Here is a 20,762-nt window from a genome sequence, read left to right as displayed (position 1 = left end):
GGCGGGGGGCTGCACAGGCCAGCTCCCCCGGGGGCTCCTACTCAGCCCAATTTCGTGACGGAAACCAGGCCGCCGGGCTTCTGCCTACAAACTTTCCACTAGTGCTGAGCAGCGGCTTTTGGCTCTGTGGGGAGTTCTCCCACATCCCGATCAGGGCAGGGAGAATTGATCTATTAGATTAACCAGGAAGGAAAGAGCGGGAGAGCGAGCAGGAGGCTGCTGAGCGGAGTGTTTTTGCGTAGCAGTCCCTCCCTTCTGACTCGAGTATTAATTGCTACATTACCACTGCCATGTAAGAAAGACAGTCAGCAAAGCCTGGGAGAACGCCAGCTCCTCCCTCCCTGCTCTGCTCAGCCTCACTCCTCCTTGGTTCCCTCAGAGCGCCCTGTGCCCTGGCAGGACGTCCCTGTCCCAGCCCCAGCGTCCTGAGGTCCTTCCGTGGTGAGGACTTGAGTGGACAGCAGGAGGGGGTGGAGGGAGGGAGGGAGGAAGGGAGCAAACATCGTGCCCTGCAGGCTTTCTGGATGCAGAAGCCGGACTCACTGCAGAGGCAGCTGTGCTGTTCCCGGAGCTTCTGGGGGACCTCCGCCTCTCAGGGTTTGCCTAGGCGGGCTCCAAGTTCCAGGGCCACGCAAGGTGGGCGCTTTTCCTTCTGGGCGCTGACAGCAGAGCCTACCTTCCCTCCACCATCATGAGTGGCTGCTCCAAAAGATGCAAGCTTGGGTTCGTGAAATTTGCCCAGACCATCTTTAAGCTCATCACCGGGACCCTCAGCAAAGGTAGGGAGCCTGGCCTTGACCCTCGTTTTCTGTCTTAATGTGGTCTGGCTAGCCACGGTGGCAAGCGCCTTAGGGTGGCATCTGTGGGTGTTCCGGTGTGCCGGGGTCTCAGAGGACAGCAGGGGGGACTAGCGTGGCTGGGAGTTGGGGTTGCTGACAACCTAGGTCCTGGCTCTGGGTGGGTGGGCACCACGCCAGGGAGCTCAGCTGGCCATAATTGCCTGAAACTTTGGAAATGGATTTGGTGGTGTGTGGCTGATTGGCTACAGGCGGGCAGAGGGACAGAACCCTTCTCGGAGCACTGGAGGCTGCTTAGCGTGACCAGAGTTTCAAGAAGTTATCCAGGGAGTGTTGTGTCTTGTTGATAAAAGAAAGATTTGATGCGGTGGGCTGTGAGTAATTCTGCAGAACCGAGCTGCTAGAGGAGGCCAGCAGGAGGTGGCGGAGGGGCCGGAGTCCGCCATGCACGGGTGAACGCCGGATTCATGTCAGCTCCGGGGGCCAATGCGCCAAAGACTTTGTCTTGCCAGGTTCCAGGGTCCTGCATTTCTGGGGCTTTCGTCCTCATTCTGCTCCCTGGGACCCCTGCTCCTCTGCGGATTCTGCCTTTGTCTATGTCTGTCTCCTCTGCTCCTCCAAGAACTGGGGCAGCAGAGGGCCAGTAGGTTCAACTTCCCAGGCAGCAGGAAGGGTTGTTGCGAACCAGACCTAGGACTGCGTGCACACAAGTCAGCCCCAGGACGCGGAGGGGAGGTTGACTTCTTGGGGCCGTTCCTGTCTCCAGAACCAATCCCCCCCCCGCAACGCATTACACTGTGCCAGGGAGGGCGAGGCCCTCAGGGAGACTCTGGCAAAGTTTTTGGAGATAAAATTTGAAGAGAGAGTAGCAGCATGATGTGGTTTCACTGGCTGAAGAAAAGTCTTTAAATATTCATGCCCTCTTTCGGGAGGAAAGAGTCTTTGGGGGAGATGCATTGGAAGCAGCAGGCCTAGTGTTCAGGGAAGGAGGGAGGGCCACAAAACCTTGACTAGCATTTTTTTAAGCGACAAGGAGGGAAGATAAAGGCTGCGTGTGGCCAGCTGGGATGACGCAGCCCAGGTGTTCCCTGTGCTGGAGATCCAGCCTGGAGCAAACCGAACTGCAAATGTCAGGGGGAGGGGTGCTGAGTTCTGCCTAGCTCCTTCCTCGGCCCCATCATCACCCCGGATCTGCCTCCACATTTCTCAAATAGGGTGCTGCGCCTCCAGGATGCCCAGGGAGACCAACAGCCCAAGGCTGAGGGTCAGGCTGCGGGCAGGTTTCCTGGGGCCCACGTGGGATGGACAGAGGTGAGGAGCTGAGAGCCAGGACTGGAGGATGCCCCAGAGTTCTCCCCACGATTCAATCCCTCCAAACAGGATTCTTTCTCCATGTCACGGATTCCAGGATCTCAGGGAATGAGGGGTGAGGGGTAGCACCCCATCTCAGCCTTTGCTTCCCAGAGGATTAGCAGAAAGAGCTTTGGCCCACACTTGGGAAGCTGAGATCTCAACTCTGGCTTTGCTCCCTGTGCAGGCCTCAGCCTCTCTGAGCCTTAGTTTCTTCATCTGTGAAATGGGTCCATTACTTGCACCCTGTTTACCTTCCAGTGTGGTTGCAAGGATCCAGGGAAGCTGAGACACAGGATCCCTCTATGGACTGCATTGCAGTGACCGGATGTGAGGGGGCTGTCAGGGACTGAGAGGGGCATGGGTCTGGAGAGGGTGGCCTAGGCCATGCCATCTGCAAGAGCAGAGTCAAAGTCCTTCAGTGTAGCTGGCTGCAGGTGGATCTGTGCTCTCCAGGCAGCTCCAGATGGGGAGACATCACAGCAACAGAGTTAAGTATGAGCAAATGAATCAGTCAGGGGGAGAGAGAACGTGCAGAGAGCGGTGTGTGTGTGTGTGTGTGTGTGTGTGTGTAACAGAGAGTGGCTAGGTGGCTATTTGAATAAATGAACAGGAAGATACCGTCTTTTGCATATTTGCCTACAACCATTGGCTGAAGATTTATTTACTGAGCACCTACCCTGCGCCGCACTAATTGCTGGACACTGGGCACGTGGAGAATATGACACAAGTCCTCCAGTAGGACATGCACACCCTGGTGAGGTACAGGCTGAAAACCAGACACAAGGCAGCGCGCAGAGATGGAGGCAGGCCTGGGGGCCAGAGCCAGAGGTTCGTCTGAAAGTGGCATTAGCTGAGATGAGGAGGAGGGTAGGACTGGGCAGGTGGAAGCAGGGGGAGCAGCATCCGAGTGTCAGTGTCCATGGAGAAGCCAGACAGCAGGCCAGGACGGCCCCCTCCCTCCACTCAGAGTCCCAGAGACTAAGACCCATGGGACACAGAAAAGGCTCCACAGGGACCAGCACTGGGAACCTGGTGGCCACCTGGCTTTTCTCCGACCCGCATCCGTATTGAGATTCCTATAGCCAGGGCTCAGGGAGGAGGCCCACGGTGGGCACCAGGGCAGGATCGAGTCTCTCCACTCTGCAGGGAGCACCGAGTGTTTACACAGCCCTGGCTCTGTGCCAGGCACGCGCTGGGGAACTGGTGTTCTGGCCAACCCAGGTGTTTGTTAAATATTTGTTAAATAAATGACCACGGGAGCAGGGCCAGGACTGGAGCAGGGGAGCAAAGCAGGTCTTTCTTATGCATAGGCCAGCCCTGGTGACTAGATTATATCCTTCACCGACACATTGCAGTAGTTTAATGATCACTGGGTATAATTGTGACTTCACTTACTCATAACTCATTGCACAGGGGCCTCGAATTGCAATAATCCAACCGTTAAACGGATTTTTCTTTGTCGCTTTCCGAATTGAGGAATGTAAAGATTCTACAGGACCAGGCACCTCCTACTTGTTACTCGGACAACTCGCTATTTCTTCCCTGCCTTGGGAATACCCGGAGGACCGGGAGAGCCCAAGTCCTCCCTCCCTGTCCTTCCATGCCCGGACCACGGCCACGTCCCCGCTATTGTAGCCGTCCCCTCTCGCACTGGCCTATGCTGCAGGTGGCTCAGACTTGGCTCACCAATGCCCTTTTCAGAGATGAACTGACCAAGTTCTCCTGCTCACACAACTCCTTGACCTTGAGCTTTTCCTCTATAGCTCTGATCACAATCTGTAATCTATGTTTCTTTTAAAAATGTTTGCTAAAGGGTGTCTTCCCCACCCCACTTGAGGTCTCTAAGGGCAGAGATCACATGGGCTTTTCCTTGTCACTATGGCCAGAGACACCTGGCCAGTGCCAGGCCTGGAGTGGATGCTTTGCCGATAGTATAAAGTTACTGAAGTAGCCCCTTGGGGCACAGACGTCCATCCGCCAGGGGTCCTCAGAGGACGTGTAGAGTGTGGATTTCCAGGACGCACTGTGTAAGGTGTCCCAGAGGTGCTTGGTAAACGCTCTCTGAACTCCGTCCACTGCAAGGCCTGATCTGTGACCAGAGAGTGAGCCTCCCACCAGACAGGTGGCTCAGAACCATGCCTGAGCATTCTCGGTGTCTCCGGAAGGGCATGTAATCATCCCCCAAGGAGGTGGAGTGGGGGAGATCTGGCACGCCCATCCCTGCTCCTTCAGCTTGACTCTGACTTGTTCTACGTCCTGAATTTCTTCAAAACTTAAAGAACGAGTTTCTCTTGCTTTAAAACAAAACAAAACAAAACAAATTTGTCAACCACTTATGCATTGGGAAGGACAGGGAGTTGCCAGACTAGGGCATCCTCGGGTCCATTGCACACAGGCCAGGAAGTTTCCTGCAGGGTCCCTCACCTCTCTGGCCTCAGTTACCGAATCTAGAAATGGGGATCACAACGCCCTCCTTATAGGATTAAACAAGAGTGTGGCTCTAAAGCTCTGGAAATACTAAATTCCCAGGAAGTGTTCACTGATGGGATTGCAGTTATCAGCTGATCCCCAGCACTGCGAGCACCTCAGGGCTGGCGCTCCACCTCACTAACCCTGGTTTCTTCCCAGCTGGCACAGACTCTGAGAGTGGTCGATCTAGAATATTCTACTCCCCTCTCTAGAACTTGCTTTCCTAAGGTCCCACCTAGTGCTGAGATCGCCCTCCGAGCCCTTTCCCATTCCCAGTTCCCTTATTAGGAGTAAAGAGCATGACTCCCAGAGCCAGGCCTTCTCTGGCTTTTTAACTTACTTAGCAGCCCAGCTCCTGGCTTAGACGGTTGGTTAACCCCAGGGTCTGGGAACCTGCCTGGTTCTCTTCCTACTCAGCCAGCTCCCCAGCCACTTCCCAGAGACCCTGGGACCGTGGGTGGGAACCCAAGTGGTGCAGGCCCCACTCTGGGTGGGGAGGTTTCAACCCATCTCCTTCCGCACTTTGCGAACCCATCTGTCACCCCAGACACAGATGGCAAAGCCAAAGCCAGCAGGAGGGAAGAATTCAATCCCAGAGAGCTTCCAGTTGTCCAGGCCACCCGCACAGCTGCAGGGTGGGGAGAGGGTGGAAGGGCTGACCTTGTAAGATTTATCTCAAGGACAATGCCCTGGAGCCCGAACTCCCCTCTCGCACCCTGGCCCGTGGTTTCTCTGTGTGCTTCAGACCTGTCACAGATATGCTGTTCCTCTTGCTTCCTCTTCTGGAGGAACTGACCTTGAACTTGGCTCTGCCTTCAGGCAGGCCCAGCTTGAGTCTCAGCTCTGTCATCTAACAGCTGTGTGAGCTTGGGTGAAGTACACACACACACCACCACCACCCCAAGCCGAGGCTCATTCCTTTAATTGGAGGTAATAATAAACCCAGTGCAAACATTGGATTATAACTCAGTGAGGATGACAGGCGTGACAGACTGTGGCTAGTAGGGCTAGTGGTGAGTTCCTCCCTACCGAGCTGTGCCCTCGGCACCTCTCCTATCTTGGCCCAGTCCTGACCTTGGGAGGAGGGGTTGCAACCACCATTTTACCGGGTAAGGAAACTGACCAGGTGGTCCAGCTGGCAATAAGTGGCAGAGTAGGGATCGAAACCCAAGTCCTACTGGGGCCAGGATGAGGCACTGTCTCTCTTCTACTCCATGGGGCTAGAGAAGACACCTCTGAGGGGATTGGTCCCCACCTTGTCACTGGCAAAAGAGTGCCCCAGTTTCCCATGCAGTTTATGGGAAATGTATGGAAATGATTCCCATAATTTTGTAGGTGGGTTTGTCAAGAACCGTGATGCCAGCTGGGGTTTTTTACAGAAGCCACCGGTCTTACAAAGAGTTGGACAAATTCCTTAATGCGGCATGGCCTGGGTTAAGGAAGGATTTTTATGGGGAACAGAACATTCTGCAGGCCAAGGTCAGCAAGACAACCACATACACGCTCTTCCAAAATCACTGCCACCCCTCAGATAGGTACGCTGGGCCCAAGATACCTGCCAGACATTGAATGGGCTTCAAGTCCATAAGGGACCCTCCCCACCACTCTCCCTTCTTACAGGGCAAATGTGAGGGGTCATCATGTCAGTGTGGAAATACACAACATTTTAGGCACCAGACACCTCGGAATTGAGAGACTGACTTTTTATTAGAATTCTCTGGGAAAGCAATAGCCTTGACCCTAGGAACCTTGGGGCCTATGAGATGTGACAGAGCCCTCTGCCAAAAGGAGGAGCCACTTGTTCCATGAGCAGCTCTGCTTGTGTGCACTTGCCCACCACCCTGAGTCCCAGCGAGCTCACTGCCCTGGCAGCATAGGCCAGCACTGGGTCATGCTAGGACAGCCCTACTCCCTGGTTGTGTCCAGGAAGCTCTGAGTGCTTGGCCTGGTCATAGGCAGAAAGTTAAGTCACTGAGGGTTCTGGTCTACTCTTGCCTCTCCAGTCGAAGCCAGCACCCGCTGGAGTGAGGACCAAGCTCACCTGGGCTCACCGCACACCCACTGGCCCTCATCCCAGCCTACCTGTCTCCCATCCTTGCCTCCCTATGCCACACACATCACTCCCCCACCCATTTCACTGGCCAGGTGCTCTCTGGGGTCTCCCATAGTCCCACTGCAGCCTCCTGCCACCTGCCATGGCTGTCCTTCTTTGGGGCCACTTGGCCCCTCTTCCATTCCAGTTTTCTAATGCTTTGCACGATTGGCCCCTCAACAGCAAACCTGCAGGGCCTGTCCACCATGGCTGACCAGTGTCCCCTTGGTGTCTATCTGCACCCCAACCAGGAAGGCAAGAGGAAGGACCTAGGCTCTGAGGATCCCACGGAAGGGCAGAGGGTTAGGGAGGAGAGAGGAAACAGAAGATGGGATAGCAGAGCTCCCCGGGGCCAACAGGAAGGAAAGGAGGTGAGGACCCCAGGGAAAGATATGAGAGAAGGTGTTACCCCCACCAGTGACCACCTTCCCCATATTCCTCACAGATCCCCAGTCTGGAGGCAGAAGAAAGCCTTTCTCCTATTGGGGTGAGGCCTTGGCAGGAAGGCCATCAGCACAAAGCTAACCTGGTCCTCTCTGGTTGAAGCCACTTTGGCGCCAAACCTGAGTTCGAATCCAAATCTTCACGGTTGCTCACTGAGCGGGCGGCTTCCTTCTCTGGGCCTCAGTTTCTACAACTCTAAAATGAGGGAGGTGCTGATGTTGAAGGTCCCACTCAGTTTTAGAGTTTTAACATCCGCTACCCATAATTGCAACACCCCTCACGGCAGCACCCTAAGCTCGGTGCGTGTGCGGGAGCACCAGAAGGTGCGGTACTCGAGTCGCCCTGCGTGTGGAGGAGAAATTTGGAGCTTCGGAGACGGAAGGGCCTGGCTCTGAGTCACACAGCGAGCAGGGGACAGAGCCAGAAGTGGAAGTCAGGCTGTCTGTCTCCACGTTCCAGCTTTGGCTCCCACATTTCACGCCCTCCATTCCTAACAAAACTCAGATCCTGGGTAGGAAAGCAAAGCCGACAAAGCCAGTTGGTCCGAGAGGAGAGGCAGGCTCTTTCAGAAATCACGGCGTCCAGCCCTCTGTTCTGACTCAAGCATCCCAATTCGGAGAATGCCCCTGAGACCCAAGGCCCCATCCACACCACAAACCCTTACCACAGGCCATCTTTTCCAGCCAAACAACAGAACATAGGGGAGAACTGGCTGGACAGCCCAGCCTGCAAGGACAGGAAAGAATGGAAACAGCACCGTTCCAGCCTTCCCTCCATAACGGCAGCCTGGCCGGCCTCCACTTCGTGCTGGAAGGAGGTGGGCTGGACACAGAGACAGAGAACTGGGAGGGAGATAGGAAGGGAGATGTGATTCTGATGCTTGTGTCTGCGAGGCTGGGGTTAGCCTACTCTAATTTTCTTTCTATAATCTTTTGATTAACCCTGGGCCAGTCTGGGTGGCATTTTTCAAACCATCTACACTTCGGCAGGCAGAGCCAAGCCCGGGCTTGGCGCTCACTATCTGCGAGCATCACTGGGAAGCGGCTGTCACTCAGAGCCTGGGACATGGGAGGCACCCTGGACGGGGAAGGCGCTGGCCTCCTTGTGCCAGTTAACCCTGTCCATGCCTCCCAAGCCCAGAGACAGCAGCCTGTGATTCCAGACTCAACAGGCATGTGCAAAGAAGATTTTTTGCCACGGTCCCTTGAGAGCTCTTTATTTGCTGGGGCTTTCTGAGGGTCCCTACATTCAGTCCAGCCTTTCCCCTGAAAGTCCCATACTCTCACTATTCCCACCTGAGGCTGGGAGAGGCGAATAACTTCCCAGGGTCACAGAGCCAAACGGGGACTCAAGTCTCCATGCAGTCCTAGAGGACTCGGTCGAATTCATCTCGGTCGAATCCCTTGGCGCCAACACCTCCCGGTATGGACAGAACAGTGCCACCTCCCCCAATTCATTTGTTGGAGCCCTCACCCCTATGTGCTTCTATTTGGAGATAGCACCTTAAAAAAGGTAATTAAGGTTAAATGAGCTCATAGGGTTGGGGCTGTGATCAAATAGCACTGGTGTCCTTATAGGAAGAAAGGCATCCACAGGGAAAGGGCCACGTGGGGTCCCAGGGGTCCTCTGCCTGCAGAGGAGAGAGGTCTCAACGTGCCAGCACTTTGATCTGGGACTTCCAGCCTCCAGAACCACAAAAAAATAAGTAAGTTTCTGGGAAGCCACCCAGTCCACGGTATGGAGCTATGACCACCCTCGGGAAGTAACACACCCTCAGAGACAATTCTCCGCCCAGCATCCTTCTTCATAATTTTTATTGTAGTAAATATTCTTAACATACTATTTACCATGTTTACTATTCTCAAGTGCATAGCTCAGTGTCAGTAAGCGCATTTGCCCTCCTGCTCAACCGTGCCTTCCTTCCCTTTCCAGAACTTCTCAGCACGGCAAACTGAAGCTGTGCCCTCAGTAAATGCTAGCCCTCCATTCTTGTGTCCCCCAGCCCCAGCAACCACCACTCTCCTTTCTAGCTGTACAGATCTGTCTGCTCTAGGTGCCAGGTGTCATGGAATCATGAAGTAGGTGTCCTTTTGTGTCTGGCTTCTTTCACTCAAGTCTTAACCATGTATGTGTCAGAATTTCCTTCCTTTTGAAGGCTGAATAATATTCCCTGCGGCACAGACCATCATTTCGTTTACCCGTTCATCCACTGCTATTCATCCATTCCCATATTCTGAGAATACAAAAGGGATCTCATTATCCCTTCATTCACAATGCTGCCTCCAGTGGTTTCTTGACACTGGGGTGTCAATGGGGTCCCCTTGTCACAGGGGTCCAATGCAGACTTTTCCTGGGGGCCTCCAGACTTTGCTAGATCTGCCCTCTGCATTCATATCCTTCACCTCCGGTCTCCTCCCTGCACTGCACCCCAGCCACCGGGCCCGAATGTTCCTCCGGTTGGCGCAATGCCCTCCACCTCTGGAGCCTCACAGTTTCGGGGACCTCCCCTGGACACTGTGTCAGAGCTCACCTGGATCTGTCGGGCACCTCCCCTCCTGCACAGCCCCCACGTCCTCATCCCCCTGCCCCAACACCCTCACACACATCAGGCACTTTCTATTAATGCTGCCTTGTTTTCCCCAGAGCACTTTCTGTTTATGCAATGACATTACCCACTGAGTCACCTGTTTCCGGTCTGGCTTGCCCACAAAGAGCTCAGTTCCGTGAGGGCAGGGACTGTTCTGGCCATCACCACTTTCCCAGCAGTCGGTGCAGGGCCTGGGACATAGCAGGACTCAGTGGAGGCTGAGGGGTCCTCAAGGCAGGTGAGAAGCCCGAGGCCTGGGAAAGCCCACCCAGCAAGCAGGCTGTTAAACTGGCCTTGAATCTGGGCCTCCGAATCCTCTTCCCTTTCCTCTGCTCTACCTTCCTGTTAAAGGTCCTGGTTCTCTACTCCACCTCCAGATGTCTGTCTGTCCATCCATACTTACCTTTAGCAAAGCCACCAGTGATCCTGTGATAAGACGTGAAGACCTGAGCCATCTGTCTGGCTCCTTAGCCCCGATCCCGAGAGCTGCCCCTTCCCATCACTGCAGCTATGGGCCCTTTAGTTAATCTTTGATTTATTCTTCCCATGGAAAGAGGGTAGTGTTGCCACGGGGAAAGGACTAGCGTTATTCTCCATTCTGCCCTCTGCTCCATTCAGCTGGGAGGCTCCTCTGTGAGTGTGTGCAATGACCATTCCTGGGCAAAGACTTCTGGGGGCTGCAGACACAGCTGGCTCCCCTGCTCATGCTCCAGCCCTTGGGGATCCAGGACCCTCTGGGATCATGATTTTGGGAGGTCATTAGACTCCAAAGCCAACCATTACCCTCTGGAAGCTGTTTGACCTTTGGAAGTCCCATCACTTCTTTGAATCTTGCTTTCTGCTGGAATGTGGACACAATAATATCAGTCTTGCAGGTTTATTAAAGCAATGCATTTAAGGGTTCCGTGTAATGCTATGTCATATAAAGAGCTCAACAAATGTTTATTTTTATGTGTTATTGTTGTTTATAAAAACTTGGGTTTTGACTCCTCCCCTCTGTATACTAGTCAAACCTCATGGGTCTCAGAAAATGGCTGGTTGACTGAAATCATCATGTGGGCCAGAGGAGCGCCCAAAACTACTCCAGCACTCTCTTCACCTTCCCTCTCCCTGTCTAGAAGCAGACTATCAGTGGCAGAGAGCCTTATTCGAGGCAGATGGGACAGGAAGTTTATCATTCCATTCGAGAATGGGCTTAGCATCTACAGCCTTCAAAACCCATTCAGTCCGCGGGGCACCGGCGGTGACTCAGTCGGTTAAGCATCTGCCTTCAGCTTAGGTCATCATCGTCTCTGCTCAGCTGGGAGTCTGCTTCTCCCCTTCTCCCTCTCCCTTGCCCCTACCCCCCGCTCGTGTGCTCTCTCTCTCCCATGATCTCTGTCTCAAATAAATTAATAAAATAGAAAGGAAGGAAGGAAGGAAGGGAACCCATTCAGTCCGGTCGTTCCCCAGTCCCTGCCCATCACAGTGAACAGTCTCCGCCTGGTGAGAAATAGGAAGTATGGAAACGAAACTGTAGCTTTATAAGCCTAAAACCTGAGTGTTACAACATCTCTTGTGGCCTGGGTCAGACTGTCCTAAGAACGCTTCTACCCTGGGCCCCAAGTCTCAAAGCCTCAGTGCACATGGGCTCGGGCGGGACATTTAGCAATATTTGGTGATCTGAAGGCCAGAAACTAGAGAGAAACTGCCACGGCCTGCTGGCCTGTCGCACTGGGCACGGTGGCATAGAAGGCAGGCACGGGAGTCCCCAGTGCTAACCAGGACCCGTGCATCATAACTTAGACTTTGACACTCTCCCCACGAGCTGCTGAGAGCCTGATGGTGGCCAGCATGAGAAAGGAAGTCAAGACCACTAGGCAAGTGACCAGCATGAGACTCCTCCTAACACTCCACCCTCAACCTCTTCCGTGTCCGGATGGGGAAACTGAGGCCAGATCAAGAAACACCCTTGATGTAGGTACCTTGAGGTAGAGTTTGGGGACTGGCAGGTGGAGGCACCGGGATGAAGAGAAAGCCAGAGCCCTGCAGAGGTGTGACCGGCCAGCAGACGGCTCTTGCTCTTCAAGTCCCCACAGTCAGTGACTTCGGCTGAGACAGAACATCTCTCCGGCTGTGACCCTGTGCCTTCTTCTCTTGACCTTGGGTCTTCTTCTCTGGCATGGCCTTCTGAGTCTCTCTCCTGTGCCCTGGCTTGTCTCTTAAATTCCAGGCCTGCAGGAGAGTCCCCAGCTGAACCATGAGCTCATGGAGCACAGGGACCCTATCTTAGTTATTTAAGAATGCCCGGCACCCAGCACAAGGCCTGGTGCAAAGCAGGGGCTCAAAGGATGGAAGAAGAAAACAAAAAAAGGAAGGAAAGGAGGAAGGAAGGGAGGGAGGACAGATCATAAACCCTTCTATATGAATGTCTTCCTCTGCCTCTACTCCATCCTTATAGAAGCAAAGCAGGCCTCTCTCTCACCTTCTCTCTGTTTCTCTATGTCCCCAGTCTCACATCCTGAAGTTATCTCACTCACTGTTGATCATTTCTGGCCGGCATTCGTCCTGGCACTGTCTTCCCATTCTCAGCACTGTCCCTGAAGTCCACACCATCACCGTATCCCAGCTGCTTTGCTACTGAGCCTGCAGCCTGCACGTCCTCTGTTTCACCCTCTCCTGCCCCTCCATACCACGGGCAGACAGAGACAGGATCCATCCAGTTCTTCCACCTGGGAGCCGACGTCTCGAAACCTGTTCTAAGCAGGTGATCAGAGATGTGCACGGAGACTGGTAGGCAGGGGTGCTCATCATGGCTATTACATTGTAATAATGAGCCATCGGAGACCAGCTAGACTCTAGTCCGAAGAGTAGATTAAAAACATTCCTGCTCATCTATCTGATAAAGCAATATTAAGTCTTTGAAAAATTATTTTGAGCACTACTTAAAAGTAAGCAGAAATACTCTTAACATAATATTAGGAAAAAAAAATCAGGATACAAAACTGTATGTGCAATGAGGGTCCAATCTGTAAATAGATATGCGTACAGAAAAGTGAAATAGAAAAGAAATACACTGAAGTATTAGCATGGGCTTCAGCTGTACTTTAAAGCTATGTTTTCAAGTTCTTCTTGATGCTTATCTCTATCATCCACATTGTCTCCAACAAGCATGTATATTTAATCAGACTGTAAAGAAATCATTCGCTGAATATGCATCTGCAAGCCTTTACTTCTGGAGAACTCCAGAGACAGCTGTGCTTTCCCTACCTCGATACGCAGCCTTCCTATCCATGCTGGAGCACGCCCTGGACTTCTCGGCCTGGCTCTCAGGGCCATGGCCTCAGTGCACTTGCTGCTGCTCCTGGCCCTCCACCTCCATCCACGTTCTCCTCCAGCCAGACCAGCGCCCACATGGTTTCCAAACCAGACTTGTGTTTTATGTCCCTCAACCTAACTCTGCAATGATTCATTTTTTTAGAGATTATTTATTTACTTTTTTATTTGAGAGAGAGCAGGAGCAAGGGAGAGGAGCAGAGGCAGGGAGAAGCAGGCTCCCTGCTGAGAAAGGAGCCGGATGTGGCACTCGATCCTGGGATCGAGGACCCTGGGATCATGACCTGAGCCAAAAGCACATGCTTAACCCACTGAGCCACCCAGATGCCTCTCCAATGATTCAGAAAAACAAACACATACACACACACACATACAGAGAGACAGACAGAAAAAAGAGAAGGAATACAAATGCAGCAAAATATTGACAACAGTTTGTGAACCAAGTTCATGCTCCTTGTACTAATTTTGCAACACTTATATAGTGGACAATTTTAAAACTAAAAGTGGGAGGAAATAAAGGAGCAATATAATGTTATGTTAAAGATATAGGCTCTGCTTTGAAATAAGCTAAGTTTATTTTTCTAAGATTTTTTTTTCTTTTTATTTGACAGAGAAAGACACAGGGAGAGAGGGAACACAAGCAGGGGGAATGGAAGAGGGAGAAACAACAGACTTCCCATCCCCCACCCCCAGCAGGGAGCCCAACGCGGGGCTAGATTCCAGGACCCCAGGATCACAACCAGAGCCAAAAGCAGACGATTAACGACTGAGCCACCCAGCCGCCCCAATAACCTGAGTTTAAATCCCAGTTCTGCTAATAAGGCAGCAGTGACCTGAAGCAAGTTGCTTACTTTCTAGGTCTCAGGTTTTTTTGTTGGTAAAAGGAGGATAATGAAAATCATAGTGTATTTCTGTCCTACAGTTGCCTGGAGAATGAAATAAATGTGTGCAAAGGGCTTGGTGAAGAGTCTGGCACATCCTTGAGCAAAGTGAACTCTTAATACTAGTGTTAAATATAGAAATCAGATTCTGAACGGTGATATTATTCATGATACCTTCTACCTCCCAAGGCAACTCGGCCCTTGGTTAACTGCTGGGGTTTGGAAATCTTTTGCTTGTGTGATTCTTTCTCTGCCTCTGGCCCGGAGCTGCCAGAACACAGTACAGTTCCCACTGGCATCCGTACCTCCAAGTCTTGGCACAGCGTCCTGCATCAAGGAGGCAGCCAATCAGTGCACAAAACCCCAGATGAGGAACTCAAAGGGCTCAGGTTGCACTTTTAAGAAAGTCCTTCTCATCTGATACGAGATGTAATTTTGCTGATGCAGCTGCTCTATTCCCCTGGGCTTCCTGGAGATGAGGCATCACCTTGATAAATTAGCTGTGGATATAGGCGTCCTGTAACTGGCATGGAAATGCAATTTAATTTCCAATTAAGCCTGATTTCTGGGCCAAGGGATTTGCCTGCCTCACACTTGGAGGATTATTCCAGCCAGATCTATTGTTGTCAATGATGATGGTTCTCCCAAGAAGAGGACTTTCATGGAAACTGGTCCGTGGCCCCTCGTTGGTTCAGCCAGGCGAAGATATGGCCGCCCAGGGATGTGGCCCCTGTATGTAGACATTGCTTTTCCTCAGGAACTAGGTTTATACAAGTATATTCAAGAGACAGGGAGTCTGTTGGTGGCTGGAATGTTTAAAATGGAGTAGACATAGAAATGGATTGGGAGGGCCAGAGAAGCAAGGTGGTCCTCGGCAATACTCATGAGAAAGAGAAGTGGGAAGTCGCTAGTAAGGAAAGGAAACGGTAGAAAGTTCTCAGGGCTTACACAGAGAAGAATCTGTATAATCAGAGGAAAGAGCCAAGTTTGCTCAAAGAGAGAGTGAGCATCCGTGGGACATCTTTTATGTGTCCATCACAAATAATCTGTCAAACGAACGATGTCAGGCTTGTTTTCCAATTGAGGAAACTGAGATTCGGGGAGATTAAAGAAACTGCCTGAGGTCCCAGGCCAGCAAGGTTCCAGCAATCTCACTTTTCTCAGCTTTCTTCCCTACAGGTTCCCTCTCCAAAACCAAATAAAACATGTAACTCAGAGCCATGAGAATAAGGTCACACGAAGCGAAAACTTACTTCCCAAAAACGCAAGAACAAGCAAAACGCATTTAAAACATGTTCTGAGGGTGAAACTCGCTGAGGTCTGAGTCTGCTCGGGGCATGTAATCTGATGGAGAGCCAAGCAGCACGCTCCTCTTTCTGAGTTTGTTCCCATCCCCTGCCACGAGGAGTGGGATCTGAGGACTGGGAGTGATGACCCAGGAAGGCTAAGAGGCTCACATGAGGTCAGGAGCTCAGAGGCTGCTTCAACGCAAAGAAGTTCTGACTTTGGATCAGGGAATTTCAATGGAGGGCATTATCAAACAGTCTTTAAATACATGTGTCTATAAGACGTTTCTAAGAGTATGAGTGGCCAACAGAGTCACAGAATAATTACTTAAATACCAAGAAGAGTCACATGGCCTGATCTTTATGAATGATAGTAAGACAAGACTGTAAAGTTATGCATAAATAAGCATGCTTGTCACCTCCTGAATAAATTCTAGAGTGGTCGAGTGGACTATTAGGCCAATGGTTTGGGAACAAGTGGAAAAGAAAACAGGGATCACTGGGAAAAGAATGGGGTCCTTGAGAAGGAGTCATGTCAGACCAGCCTCTCTTCCTTTCTGCTTCTTAATAGAGTGACCAGTTCAGGGACTGCTGTGGCCTGGGCATGCCTGGTTCCTGCCCTGTGTTTGATGGGCTGGGGGCTGGGCAGCGATGGCGTCAAGTTTTGTATTGACTGCTGGGCCCCTGTCTGCCTTAATAGTGCCCATGTGTGAATCTTGGCAGGGCTTTGTTGGATACATAGGTTTGGACCTTGACCTCCCTTTGTTCACTCTTCAGAGATGTGGCTCTGGGGAACCAACAGAAAGCCCGGTGGCTCCATGGGAAGGTTATCTGGAAGCATCCAATAGATTTCCAGTCCTGACTGTGCTCTCTGCTCTGCATTTTCCATTTTGGAACAGAGCAGAGACTGTGGAGCAGGAATCACAGAACTTTGAGAGAAAGGTCGGAAGTCAGGCTGTCCAGGTCTGAATCCCAGCTCTGCATTTGACTAACTTCCGATCTGCGGCAAGTTAAGTCCCTCCCCTGTGCCTCAGTTGCCTCATTTAGGCAGTGAAGACAGCAATAATAACCTAAAGGGTACTGTTAGGGTAAAATGAGCTGTGCACATAGAAGTGCAGCCCAGAGCCTGGCGGACAGGTACTCAACACATGTCAGCAGTTCCCACTAGTAGGGATGACATGTTCTCGTACAGGGAGGCCTTTGCTGCGCATACCCCCAAGGAAGTGGCTGCCTCCCAGTACAATGAGTAACTCATCAAAAGGATGTTAATGTAGATTGTCACTAAAGACAACTGTTGTAAGGAGGATAGTGGGGAAGCACTGGAAAAATCTTAAAAATAAATAAATAAATAAACAAATAAATAAAGATTTATTTATCTTTGAGAGCAGGAGTGCAGGGGAGAGGCAGAGGCAGAGAGAATCCTCAGGCTGACTCCCTGCTGAGCACTGAGCCAACACAGGGCTCCATCCCAGGGCCCCAGATCACAACCTGAGCTGAAATCCAGAGTCAGGCACTTCCCTGAGGGAGCCTCCCACCCCCTCCATCATCCCCCCCCCCCCCCCCCCCCGCCCCAGCCCCAAACACCCAGCATGAGAGGATCTTAAAGAACCACTGACCTTCAGAAAACAGGAGTTCATACCGGAATAGGAGGAATCAAAGAGAAGTCCACTAGCAGGGGCTCCGGAACTGACACAGGAGGGCTCAGACCCTCACGACCGTCTCCCTGGGAGTGGGGAGAGAAGGTGCGTCTTGCAGTTACCTGTACTTAGGAAGCCTCTGTATTTAATTTATGGATATCAGAAAAGAGGGCGCTCAGTGTGGGAGGATGGAGATTATGGGAGATTAAAGACGCTGCAACTGAGGGAGGAGGTGCGAGCCTTTGGATGAACCCCCCATTTGGTCCCCCAATCCGCTGGAAGTTGTAGACTTTGCAGCTATATCCAGCCCTTCCCCATCTCTCAGACCATTCAGGAAGCTGACAGAGGATCATCTGCTTTATGTGAGTGGGAAGAGAGAGTTATGGAAATCTAGAAAGAAGCTGAGCATCTTGATATTATTATGAACAGTTCTGACCTTGCAAACTTCCTCTCTGAGAACCTCTTGGCTAGACTGGGGTGATTTCTCCCTGTCCTACTGATCTTGCTTTCATCTTTCCCTCCCCACTCCCAACCCCACCATGTGAAAAGGCAGCCCCTGATGGGGTACAGGGTAGGCAGCCTTTGTGCAAACAGTATATTCCCCAATATTTCACATAATTCAAAATTCCCTAAATACAATTCTAATTCGAAAGAGGAGATACTTTTAGGCACCAGCCTGTCTTGTCAATTAGCAATAGAATGAACGCAGTTTATAGTCCACTCCCTTGAGAAAGGAGTTTTAAAATTAGGAGAAATTTTGCGTAAATTGTTGATGGGGTGAGGCTGGAATCATTTCAAGAAGTCACAAAAAGGTTTTATTAATATGTCCTATGGCGCCATTTTGAATTTGTGTAAGTCGGGCTCTTCACTGTGAAGAAGGAGGCCCTTGATAATGGTGCGGGAGGGGGTAGGAAGAGTGGCAAGAATGGAAAGCTCCTTAAAGGCAGGCACTGGGTCTGATTGATATTTACCCTCCCCATGCCCTGAGGTGTGGGCTGAGTTCCAGGGGAGGGACACCAGAGAGCAAGCCAGGTGCATCTCTCCAAGTGTGAGTCACCATGAGATGAAAAACAAAAATGGTGGAAACATGAGATGCTCATTAGCAATGATTTATTAGGAACTAATGAGGGCTTTCTGCTCCTGGGCAGCCATTATTTCAAAAAACATTTTTCCTCAGTGTCTAACTTCTCATGCTTCAATGCTCATTATTTCATGCTCATCCTGTCCGTGGAGTTCTGTGAGCCACAGGCAGATAGAGGCCAGGAGGAGGACATTTGCCCCAAGCCAATGGAGGTCATCACCAATAATGCATAGGTCAGTGGTGCTGGGCATTCTTCTAGAGCCACATGGCCATTCCCCTAGCAGGGGCTGTTTGGATATTCTGAGTTCCTGTGTATTTTAGCCCCAAATGCAGGTATATGGAAACCATATGCCAAGAAGTCCCTTTCAGTGAGACTTATAGTAGGGACTCTTTTTCTTATTATTATTTAAATTAACTTACATTTTTGAGGTACTTGCAGATTCCCATGGAGTTGTAAGCAATAACATAGAGAGATCCTGTTGTACCCTTTGCTTAATTTCCCCCAAAGGCAATGTCTAATGGTTAGTACCATTACCCTAGTACAATGTCACTAACTGAGGTTTCCTTAAGACTCAGAAGATTCGGGTGCCTGGGTGGCTGGGGGGCTTAAGCCTCTGCCTTAGGCTCAGGTCACCATCTCAGGGTCCTGGGATCAGGCTGTCTGCTCAGCAGGGAGCCTGCTTCCCCTTCTCTCTCTGCCTGCCTCTATGCCTACTTGTCATCTCTCTCTTTTTCTCTCTCTGTCAAATAAATAAATAAAATCTTTGAAAATTAAAAAAAAAAAAAAAGACTCCGAAGACTCTTGAGATTTCCATGACCCCAGAAGGGAGAAACTCTGGGGAATGAGGTACCGTCTCCCCTTGGAAGAAATGTCCCCAAGTAAGAACCTGGAAGGCAGAGGGATACATCAGGGCTCCCTGGTTGGAAGTAAGAGATGTTCAGGCAGATTATAGATAACCTCCCCTCACATCCCTGACTTGTATGAGGGCACCATTGGGTTCCAGGAACCCAACAAGTTTCCTTACCTGGCCCCTGGGGCTCTGGGGAGAGTAGGGTCCTCAGTCCTCTAGCTGAGTCTTCTCAAGTACAGTGGTTGACAGTAGGCTCTGGAATCACACAGCCCAGGGCTTGATTCCTAGCTCCTCACTGCTATACAGATGACCTTGGCCAATGAACTCTTAGAGCTTCAGTTTTTCATTATATCATATGGCACTTACCATGTGTCAGTTACTCTTCTAAGAAGCTTATAAAATAACCAATTTAATAGTGACAATCCTAAAAGGGAGATATTGTTAGTTCCTATTTTACAAATGAGGAAATTGAGGCACAGAGAGGTTATTTGCCCCAAGTTACCCAGCTAGGGAATGGCAGGGTCAGGTATTTGAAGCCAGGCTGTCCTCATTCAAGTTCCATACTTAACCACTATCCTATGTTGCTTCTCCTGCTCTCTGAGGTAGGCTCAGTGGTACCTCCCTGAATTTTCACAAGGCAGAGCGCTTAGCACAGTGCCCGGCATTTAATACATGAACACCAATAAACACAGGCTAACATTTACTGGTATCATTGCTTCTGGAAGTTTCTGAGTATTCAGTTACTTCCATTCTGGCCACCTAACATGTGCCAAACCTTTATTCGGTCCTCCCCACTACCCTAAAGGAGGAGTCACTTTTTTTTAATAGATGAGACAATTGAGAATCAGTGAGATGGCAGAGACAGCATTCATACCCAGGGGCAGCGGCTGGAATCACAGCTCCAGAAGGAGCTTCAGAGGTACCAGCCTAACTTCACATCCAGCTCAGGACTTGCCCTGTGGAGCAGTCATTTATCTGTTCTGAAAAGCCCCGTGACAGGGCACTGGTTCTCTACACCCATGGTTCTCATGCTTGAGGGCGCGTCAGAAGCCATGAGGCCATTGTTAAAATGGAGTGCCGACCCCCTCCTCATCTGCCACCCAAACCACCACATGCCCCAGGGGTTTCTGACTAAGAAGGGCTGGAGTCAGGGCCTGAGAATGTGCATTCTCCCAAGGCTCCAGAGAATGCTGATGTTGCTGCCCCAGGGACCATACTTTGAGAACCACTGCTCTAGGAAGACTTCTTAGAGTAGTAATGGTAGGGACGATGGCATGCTCCACTTATGCCCTTTTCAAGTGTGAGACAGGCTTCTGTCGCAGAGCCAGTATCATATACTTACCTGCACTGTAAATTATAAATCCCCGTCTGTGTGGTCTCCTTCCTTCCACAGAGAGTTCTTAAAATTGTGTGTTCTTAAAAGCCTGCCTCTGATTGGAGCCCAACCCCTCCCCAGCCCAGGCTCACCTTTCCAAATCCTTCCAAAATAATATCAATCGTTGCTTTTATGATTAAAAACAAACCCAACGAGGGGCACCTGGGTGGCTCAGTCGGTTAAGCGTCTGCCTTGGCTCAGGTCATGATTCCAGGGTCCTGGGATCGAGCCCCATGTCAGCCTCACTGCTCAGCAGGGTGTGTGCTTCTCCCTCTCCCTCTGCCTCTACCCCCACCCCAGGTTGTGCTCACTCTCTCTGTCAAATAAATAAATAAAATCTTCAAAAAAATGAAGACAAGCGTATTTATTTAAAAAAAAAAAAACAATGAAACCACACCTTCCTACTGCTGAAAATTTAGAAAAGTACCAAAGATAAAAAGAATGAGAAAGATAATTAAAATTAACCACCATCCCAATCCCCAATCCCACTGTTAATATTTTGATATATTTTAGTGTATTTTCTAATAGACTCTTGTGATATATATATATTTTTTATTGAGATATTACACTACTTTCAGGTGTACAGCATAATAA

The 20,762-nt window shown here is 50.8% G+C and overlaps 1 protein-coding gene across 1 annotated transcript in view; it reads left to right on the top strand.

The window, feature by feature from the left end:
• The first annotated feature begins 333 nt into the window (after positions 1 to 333).
• KCNIP1 (potassium voltage-gated channel interacting protein 1) overlaps positions 334 to 20,762 on the top strand; it is a 337,708-nt gene continuing 317,279 nt past the window's right edge. Inside the window, exon 1 of the mRNA XM_004737618.3 lies at positions 334 to 779. Coding sequence (XP_004737675.1) covers positions 692 to 779 — 88 coding nt within the window. The 5' untranslated portion in view covers positions 334 to 691. The remainder of the gene's footprint in view (positions 780 to 20,762) is intronic.

The sequence above is a fragment of the Mustela putorius genome, unplaced genomic scaffold (genome assembly GCF_011764305.1).
Source record: "Mustela putorius furo isolate JIRA1106 unplaced genomic scaffold, ASM1176430v1.1 tig00000145_pilon_pilon_pilon, whole genome shotgun sequence".
NCBI classification, from domain to species: Eukaryota; Metazoa; Chordata; class Mammalia; order Carnivora; family Mustelidae; genus Mustela; species Mustela putorius.
This window is presented reverse-complemented; position numbering and strand designations above follow the sequence as displayed.